The sequence below is a fragment of the Triticum urartu genome, chromosome 5A (genome assembly GCF_056163025.1).
Source record: "Triticum urartu cultivar PI428250 chromosome 5A, HENAU_Tu73, whole genome shotgun sequence".
NCBI lineage: Eukaryota > Viridiplantae > Streptophyta > Magnoliopsida > Poales > Poaceae > Triticum > Triticum urartu.
This window is the reverse complement of record NC_141877.1, coordinates 274,194,552-274,205,655: the sequence shown is the minus strand read 5'-3', so window position 1 is coordinate 274,205,655 and position 11,104 is coordinate 274,194,552. Positions and strand designations below refer to the sequence as shown.

The 11,104-nt window shown below is 43.6% G+C and overlaps 2 protein-coding genes and 1 long non-coding RNA gene across 4 annotated transcripts; 2 read left to right on the top strand and 1 right to left on the bottom strand.

Moving 5' to 3' along the window:
• The first annotated feature begins 346 nt into the window (after nt 1-346).
• LOC147971044 (protein FAR1-RELATED SEQUENCE 11-like) lies at nt 347-1,137 on the top strand. Its single transcript, XM_087523797.1, has 2 exons — nt 347-541; nt 670-1,137. The coding sequence occupies exons 1-2, from the start codon at nt 347-349 to the stop codon at nt 1,135-1,137; spliced, it is 663 nt and encodes a 220-aa protein (XP_087379923.1).
• LOC125508318 (protein FAR-RED IMPAIRED RESPONSE 1) lies at nt 555-3,224 on the top strand. 2 transcript variants are annotated; one of them, XM_048672997.2, is made up of 4 exons: nt 555-1,360; nt 1,461-1,918; nt 2,023-2,319; nt 2,600-3,224. In XM_048672997.2, exons 1-4 carry the CDS (start codon nt 1,204-1,206, stop codon nt 3,212-3,214), a joined length of 1,527 nt encoding a protein of 508 aa, XP_048528954.1. In that variant the 5' UTR covers nt 555-1,203; the 3' UTR covers nt 3,215-3,224. The 2 variants fall into 2 exon arrangements, with proteins under 2 accessions (XP_048528954.1, XP_087382013.1); XM_087525887.1 differs by lacking the exon at nt 555-1,360 and having other exon boundaries at nt 1,447-1,918.
• Nucleotides 3,225-3,527: 303 nt separating this feature from the next.
• LOC125531385 (uncharacterized) lies at nt 3,528-4,603 on the bottom strand. Its single transcript, XR_015604470.1, has 2 exons — nt 4,123-4,603; nt 3,528-4,037 (listed from the first exon to the last, which is right to left on the bottom strand). It is a non-coding gene; the product is annotated as an uncharacterized LOC125531385 (long non-coding RNA).
• Nucleotides 4,604-11,104: the final 6,501 nt, after the last annotated feature.

Genomic DNA, 11,104 nt, shown 5'->3' with positions numbered 1-11,104 from the left:
GGGTGGGCACGGGCATGTACAGCAGGACATTTTTTAAGAGGGACGAAACTTATCATAATACACGGTTAAATATTTCAGAATGCTTGGATTCAACAACTGATACTTGTCATGTACACAAGAGGCCGACATCTCCGAGTTGTCTGAATTCATCATTGTGTTTTCCACAATGCAAATCAGACACTTATGATCCAAGTCATTAGAATGTGCATATTCTGATCGTACTTGCGCTATTTTGTTTCCATTTTCTTCTGCGGCTTACATCTCCGATTTACTTAGGGTCCGACTTGGCAAGATTCCTGACAGCCGTGCCACATTATCGGGAAGGAAAAGTGCTTTGGAAAAGGCCATGAGAAATTACGCTGATAAGAAGTCAGAGTTCGTCGTCAAGCCAGAGATCGGCCAGGAATTTGATTCTTTGGCCGAAGCTTACGACTTCTACAACCTATACTCGTGGGAGATTGGTTTTGGCATCAAGTATGGTCAATGCAGAAGAAACGTCGAAAAGTGCAAGACGGTCCAGGACATAGTTTGCGGATGCGCAGTGAGTTATATCATCCATTGTGCACACATTTGCAATTGCATTCAGTATGATGTGTACAGTTTTTTGATTTTTTGGCTGAAAAGTCCATATTTAGGACTCACTGCTTTTGTTTACCACCATTTTATCAGGGGAAACCACGCAGGGAAAATTCACATTCAGTATGCTGCCAATGTCCTGCGCTTATGAGGTTGCATCGCACGTCAGACCATGGTTGGTTCATCCATGATGTGAAACATGAGCATAATCACAGCATGGCACAAACATGTGGAGAGAAGTTGCACTGGCCATCTCACAGGCACATTGATGCCCATGCCAAAGACATTGCCATGCACCTTAGGAACAACAATATATCATTAAGCAAGACTTTCGGTGTGATTGGAAGCTTTTTTGGAGATATGGAAAACTTGCCCTTTAACAAGAGATCTCTGCGTTATCTCTGCAAGAGAATGAATCAGCAGCAGGGCGATGATGACATCAGAAAGACGATACAACTCTTCTCTGAATTGAAAGAGAAGGATCCAAACTTCGTCGACAGTGTGCTTGTGGATGAAGGCAGCAAGATCAGGGCATTGATGTGGACAGACGGTAAGAGCTGACACCAGTACAAATTCTTTGGAGATGCAATAACATTCGACACAACATATCGTACGAACCAGTACGACATGCCGTTTGGTCTTTTTGTTGGTGTCAACAATCACTTTCAGAGCATCATCCTTGGAGGAGTGTTGCTTCGCGATGAAACAACTGAGACTTTTGAGTGGGTGTTCAAGGAATTTGCATCTTTGACGGGAGGGAAGGCTCCAAAAACAATACTCACGGGTAATTTAAAATCACCAACAAATTGTAACATTAATTCCTTGAATTACTATTTCTTTTTGCATACCCCTCACCGTGAATGTCATTTCTTCATTTAACGCAGACCAAGCCCGTGCAATGGAGAGGGCTATATGTTCCCAGTGGCCTGATACAACTCACAGATGGTGCAAATGGCATGTATTGCAAAAAGCAAGGGAACATCTAGGTTCTGTTTATTCAAAAAACAGTGATTTCAGAGACGAGTTTCACAAACTTCTCGAGTATATGGTCACAGTAGACGAGTTTGAAACCGCATGGGCCGGCTTGATTGAGAAATATCAACTTGCAGAACACCCATGGCTCACTCAAATATATGAAGTTAGAGCAAAATGGGCAAAGCCATATTTTGCAGGAGTGTTCTGCGCAAGGATGACGAGCACACAGCGTTCTGAGAGTGCAAACCATATGCTCAAGAATTACGTGCAGCCGGCATCGTCCATGAACAATTTTGTGAGGCAGTATCAAAAATTATTGTTTGATCGACAATCAGAGGAAGATTTTCAAGCGAAGAAGACTCGTGTGGTAAGCCATAGACAAATCATCATACATAGCATGGTTATTTGGTTCACGAAACTGCATGGGTTCATATATGTTATAGTTAACTCATTGGCAACTGATGGTTTCAGGGTGGCGTTGCCTTCAACCCGGGAGTGCCTCTAGAATACCATGCAAGCAAGGTCTACACTGCGGCTATGTATGAGCTGTTCCAACACGCAATTTACTTGTCAGGGTCATTTGTGTTACAAGAGGCCTGGCAGACAGAACAAGGCATGGTCTACGTCGTTGACCACATCTATGCAGAGAGGAGGCAATCATGGTCCAGGACACAATATCATGTTCTGTTTCATCAGGGGTCCGGAGGATATTTATGTGAGTGTGGTCTTTACTCACATATGGGCATGCTGTGCTGTCATGCTATTCGGGTATGTCACAATACTCATGCTATCTTCATCTGACGGAGCTTACTTGCGATAGTTCCTGAATCCTAAAATCTCAGTTTTTTACAATACACTCTCTATCAGTTACTGAGTTTTTTTTGTCTGCTCCAAGTTTGCAATATCCTTTTTAAGCAAAAATGGTACACCTAGATTCAGACATGTGATCCTCATAGAATGAATGTAACTGAGACATTTTTACATAAATTATTATAGAATCCATATATGGAGATTTATTCTGACCAAGCATTTTCTTTGTCTTCGACAGGTGCTGCTACATCTCGGAGTTAGGGAGATCCCAGAAGTACACATCATGAAGAGATGGACGAAGAACGCCTGGGAGAACCTGCCAGAGCAACTGATGATATATAAAGCATGCAATTCTGCACTGAAGGACGCAACTTATCGGCACTCTTCCTTGTACAGTAAGGCGCTCGAGATTGTCCAAATGGGGGATAAGAACACTGAAGCTTACGGAGCTGCAATGAAGCAGTTGCTGGACGCAATAAGTGTTCTAAATGATATCAACCAGGAGAGCGATGGGCGAGGGTTAAATGATCAAGCCACTGCTCAAGCACATGACCAAGATGTCCCTGTGACACCAGGAGCAAATGGTCTGTCAGGTTCAATGAATGTTGTATCACGCAAGAGGGATCGAGGCAGGCCAACAAACGCAAGAGCAAAGCCAGGTTATGAAAATGTCAGCAAGCCAAGAACAAAGTTTTGCTCAATCTGTAGAGGGAGGGGTCACAAAGCATCGGGATGCCCCTCATATGGAGGTGTAGCAAAGAAACAAAGGAAAGTTCCAAAGTGTACAAAGTGCGGCCTGAAAGGCCACAAGAGGAATAACTGCTCAGGAAGAATGTTCGGCGTCTTCCAGTGATTCGATTGCACTTGCAACTGGTTTACTTTTACTCTTGGCTTGTGCATTTTTGGTGTGCAAATGACCTCATTTGCTGTTAAGGAAGATGAAAAATGATGTTGTAGTGAACATTTAGGGTTTTTTTGCGGCCATGTAGTGATCTTTCAGTTTCAAGACATTAAAACTTGGCACTGCTTCAGATGATGTGCAAGTAAGAAGATAGCCATTGTACTGATGCGAGAAAGGACAAGTTCATCTGAAATTGAAACGGGGCTTGTCTTTTGTCTAAGAAACTTGTGTATGCTATCGTTAATTTTGTGATGCTCTGCCAATATGTTATGATACATGATTTCCTCCATGTGCCATACGTACCATGTTTAAAAGAAATTACATTCTTCAGTTTGACATCATGAAACAGCAGCGACAAGCACAATAGTAAATATATGGCACATCCAGAGCACAACAGCAGAAGCAGTGCATCTCTAAGTTCATCATACTAAGCAGCAAGCTTGCTAACTAAAAACACAAGCATCACTATCAGAACTACACTAAAAAGCATCCGCTTCTGATGACCATTGTTTTTCACATTCAGCAGGCATTCAGTTTGCCCCAACTTCTCTTCAAGAGCCTAATTTCGTTCCTTCATCTTGCGCAATGCATCCCGCAAAGCATTATTCTGGGTGCTTCGATCCTCAATCCCCATTTCCAGGTCTGCATTGACTCCTCTGAGCTGAGTGCTCTCCCTCCGGAGGTTGTTCACCGCGTTGCGCAGATCGACCAAAAGTTGGCAAAGAAAGGGCGTAGTAGGGTCATCAATCCATCGCCACCACCTGCAACCTCCGACCTGGACAAGAAAGTGTGCCAAATATATGAATGGGAGAAAGATCCAGCAAGAACGGAGAAGGAAATACTGGCAAATGAATGCATACCCGAGATCTCTGGCAGGTCAGATACCTACGACCAGGATTTGCGTTGCTCCAGGAGATCCATCTCGCCGCTTTCTTATGGCATGGGCAATCTTCAGATGGCTCGTACGCTAGCGGCTGCTCACGATAAGGAATCGGGGAAGGGTTGGGAGAATAGCCAGGAGGTCCACCATGGGAGGACGAGCGTGCTCCAGTTGACGAGGAAGAGGATGCCATCTGGGAGACCACAAGCTGCGAAGATGCCCACCACGGATAAGGTTAGGTTTGGTGAGGAGGAGGAGGGGATTTTGTGGCTGTGGCATCTCGTTCGGGAGGGGGTGAGGGGTGGGGAGGATATATGAATGTTGGCACTAGTTTTTGCCCTTGCGTTGGATGTGGGACAGCACACAGGCCATACGTATGATGATTTGCTCTTCTGCAAATGTTGTGCTAAACAAACTACAACAATCTGGCCAAAAGAGTAAACAAACTATATGACAGTGAAGGCCGGGTCATTTTTTTGGGCATTTTGGGATAACCTCACTATGGTTTGATTTAGAGAGAAGTGCATATTGGAAGGCTGAGATAATTATAAATTAATAACATAATTTCGTGTTTTATCAGGTGAACAGTAAATTCAAAATGATAAAAGAATGAAAAAAAATTCCGAACGCACGGCTGATGTAGAATTTTGTGTGTGATGTCCGTGTCATTTTTCAGCTTGTTCGGACATCCGAATAGTTCGCAGCAAAAAAGACAAATGTGTGGTCAATGAAACAGTTAACCGTTCATGCACTGTTCACATCGGATTTGTTTTTTTGTAAAACTTTAGTTTTTTTAGTTAAATGTTCATCCGGTAAAAAAGTCAAAGTTATTTGTTGATTTCTTTTAAAAAAATCAGTTTACGGTTCACCCAGTCAGCGGGTCAAAAAACGATCAACTGGATCAAAACCGGTCAACGAGGAAATGCATGTATGATAACTTCGGGCCATTCATAGTACCGTACACCCGCATGACCGGCAGGGGCGGAGCAAGGTCTCAGGTAATCACTATAGTAATCAAAGGAGTTGGGCCACACGCACCGGGCCCAGGCCCTGAGGACCTGGGTCCTGTCTCCGCCCCTGTGACTGGTGCTCATGTCATGTCTGAATATAGGACTTTAATAGTTGATATCGATGAAATATAAGCATAGTCGGTGCTCGTTTACACACGCATGACCGGTGCTCGTTTTAATCGAAGTGAAGGACTTTATCAAACGATATCAATGCACATGTATGATAGCTTCGGGCCGGGTATAGTACTTTACACCCGCGTGACCGGTGCTCATGTCATTCTGAGTGAAGGACTTTAGCAGCCGATGTCGGTGTCACGAAAGCATAGTCGTGGCGGTAATGTGGCTAGTACTAATGAGATTTTAATGAAATGCATGCTTTAGTCGGTGTTGCGGCATATTTTGTTTCCCGCCCCGTTAATGTTACAAGGCCATAAAATAATACTTTAGTAACCGGTCACTCAGCGTGTGATTCAATAAATGCACGATACTTTTACTAAGCTCTCGGCAATAGTACTTTACCCACCGATGACTAGTGCTCATGTGATTCGAGGTGAAGAACTTTATCATGCGATCCAAGGAAACACACACATGCGCGATGTTCGTGTTATTCAAAACAAAAGACTTTAGCAAATGATATCAATGCACATGTATCTCGGTTTCTGCCGGCTATAGTACTTTACACGCCCACGCCCGGTGCTTGCTTTAACCAAAACGAAGGACTTTGGCAATTGATGGCAATGCACATATATTTTAACTCCGGCCCGGTTTTAGGCCCGAAAAATGTACTTTAGTAACCGATCACTGGTGCTCATGCAATTCGGGATGAAGGACTTTAGTGTGTGATTAAGGAAATGCACGATGACTAGTGCTCGTGTGATCCATTAATGTTACAAGGCTCCAATATATAGTTCATTACTCATAGATGAATAGCTCTCATGTGAATCGAGTTGAAGAAGTTGATATCAATGCGCGTGTATCATAACCTTGGCCCGGCTATAGTACTTTATACACACACGACCAGTGCTCGTTTCATTAAAAAGAAAGGACTTCAGTACTTGATACCGATGCACATGTATGTTAACTTCGCCTTCGACAATAGTACTTTACACACGCATGACCGGTGCTCGTTTTAATTGAAATGAAGGACTTCTTCAAATGATATCAATGCACATGTATGATAACTTCGGGCCGGTTATAGTACTTTACACCCGCGTGACCGGTGCTCATGTCATTCATTACGAAGGACTTTAGCAGTCGATGTCGGTCTCACTGAAGCATAGTCGTGGCGGTAATGTGGCTAGTACTAATGAGATTTTTAATGAAATGCATGCTTTAGTCGGTGTTGCGACATATTTTGTCCCCCCCCTCCCCCCCCCCCCGTTAATGTTACAAGGCCAGAAAATAATACTTTAGTAACCGGTCACTCAGCATGTATTTCAATAAATGCACGATACTTTTACTAAGCTCTCGACAATAGTACTTTACCCACCGATGACTAGTGCTCGTGTGATTCGAGGTGAAGAACTTTATCATGCGATCCAAGGAAACACACTGATGCGCGGTGTTCGTGTTATTCAAAATGGAAGACTTTAGCAAATGATATCAATGCACGTGTATATCAGATTCGGGCGGCTATAGTACTTTACACGCCCATGATCGGTGCTTATTTTAACCAAAACGAAGGACTTTGGCAATTGATGGCAATGCACATATATTTTAACTCCGGCCCGGTTTTTGGCCTGAAAATAGTACTTTAGTAACCGGTCACTGGTGCTCATGCAATTCGGGATGAAGGACTTTAGTGTGTGATCAAGGAAATGCACGATGACTAGTGCTCGTGTGATCTATTAATGTTACAAGGCTCCAATATATAGTTCATTACTCATAGATGAATAGCTCTCATGTGAATCGAGTTGAAGAAGTTGATATCAATGCGCGTGTATCATAACCTCGGCCCGGCTATAGTACTTTACACACACATGATCAGTGCTCGTTTCATTAAAAAGGAAGGACTTTAGTGCTTGATACCGATGCACATGTATGTTAACTTCGCCCTCGACAATAGTACTTTACACACGCATGACCGGTGCTCGTTTAAATTGAAATGAAGGACTTTATCAAATGATATCAATGCACATGTATGATAACTTCGGGCCGGTTATAGTACTTTACCTCCGCGCGACCGGTGCTCATGTCATTCTGAGTGAAGGACTTTAGTAGCCGATGTCGGTGTCACCGAAGCATAGTCGTGGCGGTAATGTGGCTAGTACTAATGAGATTTTAATGAAATGCATGCTTTAGTCGGTGTTGCGGCATATTTTGTTTCCCGCCCCGTTAATGCTATAAGGCCATAAAATAATACTTTAGTAACCGGTCACTCAGCGTGTGATACAATAAATGCACGATACTTTTACTAAGCTCTCAGCAATAGTACTTTACCCACCGATGACTAGTACTCATGTGATTCGAGGTGAAAAACTTTATCATGCGATCCAAGGAAACACACACATGCGCGGTGTTCGTGTTATTCAAAACGAAAGACTTTAGCAAATGATATCAATGCACATGTATCTCAGTTTCGGCGGGTTATAGTCTCTACACGCCCATGACCGATGCTTGTTTTAACCAAAACGAAGGACTTTGGCAATTGATGGCAATGCACATATATTTTAACTCCGGGCCGGTTTTAGGCCCGAAAATAGTACTTTAGTAACCGGTCACTGGTGCTCATGCAATTCGGGATGAAAGACTTTAGTGTGTGATCAAGGAAATGCACGATGACTAGTGCTCGTGTGATCCGTTAATGTTACAAGGCTCCAATATATAGTTCATTACTCATAGATGAATAGCTCTCATGTGAATCGATTTGAAGAAGTTGATATCAATGCGCGTGTATCATAACCTCGGCCCGGCTATAGTACTATACACACACACACGACCAGTGCTCGTTTCATTAAAAAGGAAGGACTTCAGTACTTGATACCGATGCACATGTATGTTAACTTCGCCCTCGACAATGGTACTTTACACACGCATGATCGGTGCTCGTTCTAATTGAAATGAAGGACTTTATCAAACGGTATCAATGCACATGTATGATAACTTCAGGCCGGTTATAGTACTTTACACCCGCGTGACCGGTGTTCATGTCATTCTGAGTGAAGGACTTTAGCAGTCGATGTCGGTGTCACCGAAGCATAGTCGTGGCGGTAATGTGGCTAGTACTAATGATATTTTAATGAAATGCATGCTTTAGTCGGTGTTGCGGCATATTTTGTCCCCCCCCCCTTAATGTTACAACGCCAGAAAATAATACTTTAGTAACCGGTCACTCAGCGTGTGATTCAATAAATGCACGATACTTTTACTAAGCTCTCGGCAATAGTACTTTACCCACCGATGACTAGAGCTCGTGTGATTCGAGGTGAAGAACTTTATCATGTGATTCAAGGAAACACACTCATGCGCGGTGTTCGTGTTATTCAAAATGAAAGACTTTAGCAAATGATATCGATGCAAATGTATATCAAATTTGGCCGGCTATAGTACTTTACACGCCCATGACCGGTGCTTGTTTTGACCAAAACGAAGGACTTTGGCAATTGATGGCAATGCACATATATTTTAACTCCGGCCCGGTTTTAGGCCTGAAAATAGTACTTTAGTAACCGGTCACTGGTGCTCATGCAATTCGGGATTAAGGACTTTAGTGTGTGATCAAGGAAATGCACGATGACTAGTGCTCGTGTGATCTGTTAATGTTTTCGGGCCTAAAATATATAGTTCATTACTCATAGATGAATAGCTCTCATGTGAATCGAGTTGAAGAAGTTGATATCAATGCGCGTGTATCATAACCTCGGCCCGGCTATAGTACTTTACACACACACACGATCAGTGCTCGTTTCATTAAAAAGGAAGGACTTTAGTGCTTGATACCGATGCACATGTATATTAACTTCGCCCTCGACAATAGTACTTTACACACGCATGATCGGTGCTCGTTCTAATTGAAATGAAGGACTTTATCAAACGGTATCAATGCACATGTATGATAACTTCGGGCCGGTTATAGTACTTTACACCCGCGTGACCGGTGCTCATGTCATTCTGAGTGAAGGACTTTAGCAGTCGATGTCGGTGTCACCGAAGCATAGTCGTGGCGGTAATGTGGCTAGTACTAATGAGATTTTAATGAGGCATATTTTGTCGTTCCCCCCCCCCTCCCCCCGTTAATGTTACAACGCCAGAAAATAATACTTTAGTAACCAGTCACTCAGCGTGTGATTCAATAAATGCACGATACTTTTACTAGGCTCCAATATTTAGTTCATTACTCATAGCTGGGGCAACTATTACTCATGTTGTTCGAGAAGGATGACTTTAGATAGCAGGAAGCCATTACGATCCACATTGACGAAATATAAAACAACCTAAATTATATATGAGGCGAAGTGATAAACCGATACATAGATTATGGTTCCTCAATTGTTCATCTGTTACAAACAGGGGGGAAATGCAAAATCATAGTCTCATGGACACACCGAGTCCATTACAAATGCAATACAATAGCATCATGGACACAAGGATCCCATTACATACACAACATAATGGTTGGACCATGATAGTTGCTGAACAAACAGTGGCGGAGTCTTCAGTCACGGAAAGTCGGTGGCCAACGCTCTGTCAAGGGGAATGCTTGCCTCATGTTTCCATCCTCGGGCAACCAGTGAACCTCATTAACAGTGCCGTTAACAGTGTCCACGACAAACATGCCATGGTCGAATGCGAAGGTTAGCAGAACAACTGATGAGTTCTTGCTGGCTGATCTGATCTGAACGGAGTAGAAATCACCAGGGCCAACCTCCCCGTACTCCATGCCAAACGTAGACTGCCATATGATAGGTCCACCCCTGCTAGAAAATGCCTTTACTAAATCTAATCTTGAGCAACAGCTCCACTGCAAGCGGTCGTGTACTAGTTGAAGCAGCGAGCAAGCCATGGGAACAGTTAACAAGAGACAAGATGCCAGACTCGTTTAGGGAAACACTGTAGTCGAAAAAACAGGACCTGGCTGATATTGGTAGATGGATAACAGTGAATGTAGAGCTAGGAATGTCGAAACAGACTATCATGCCCACGACATACATCATGTATAATGAGCTCCCGGCTAAAACGGAGTAAGGATCTAAGTGAAAGATGCAAGGAGAACGATATTCAAAAGGAGCCGACACAAATCTTGACCAAACCCCACCTCTGAAAACACATACATGTACGTGGAAATCAGATTTGGACCTAAATTTAATACCATCGTAAGTTTTCAGAAAAGGGCCGGCTGCGTCCTTGACAAAGAAAGAGAACCCGGTCTGACCGGCTGCTGGCAGAATGCCAAATTGGCCGTAAAAGTTTGGGGTGTGCTGGCCATGCATGCGAGGGACTCGAGGGATACGAGACGCAACAAAGTAGTATACTGGTGGAAACGAGCTAGGGAACAAGGTGTAGTAGCCATCGACGACAGTCTCGCCCGTTTCAGAGGAAACGAAGGGAGGGTTGATAATACTTACTAGCAGCTCACCAGATTCAGATGCTAGTATGCGTTTCCGTGATAGGGAATAATCATCTATACGGGAACGAACCAGAGCTCTAGTCGACTCACCTTGAAAAGCTAATGCATCCACGACACGAAAATGGAGACTATAACCACGCTCGAACTCTGCCAAGAATCCGAGCACTGCCGGGCGATTGCGACGAGAATAGGCCTGAAGGAAAGACTGAGATCTAGATACAGACATCCATTGGGGATTAACAGCTGAGCTGCGTATAAGTGAACGGGTGCATGATAGCCTAGTAAGGATTTCTACCAGAAGGTTGTCATTGTCAAGAACCGATGTGGGAATGATGCTGGACATGAACAAGCGAGGGTGGGAGTTGGTAGCTGGATGGAGAGGAAAC

Bases quoted from the DNA above. Each gene is read 5' to 3' on its own strand.
- LOC147971044 (XM_087523797.1), top strand. From the start codon at position 347: ATGAGAAATTACGCTGATAAGAAGTCAGAGTTCGTCGTCAAGCCAGAG. The intron at 542-669 runs GTGAGTTATATC...CCATTTTATCAG, and splicing joins ACATAGTTTGCGGATGCGCA to GGGAAACCACGCAGGGAAAA.
- LOC125508318 (XM_048672997.2), top strand. From the start codon at position 1,204: ATGCCGTTTGGTCTTTTTGTTGGTGTCAACAATCACTTTCAGAGCATC. The intron at 1,361-1,460 runs GTAATTTAAAAT...CATTTAACGCAG, and splicing joins TCCAAAAACAATACTCACGG to ACCAAGCCCGTGCAATGGAG. The intron at 1,919-2,022 runs GTAAGCCATAGA...TGATGGTTTCAG, and splicing joins AAGCGAAGAAGACTCGTGTG to GGTGGCGTTGCCTTCAACCC.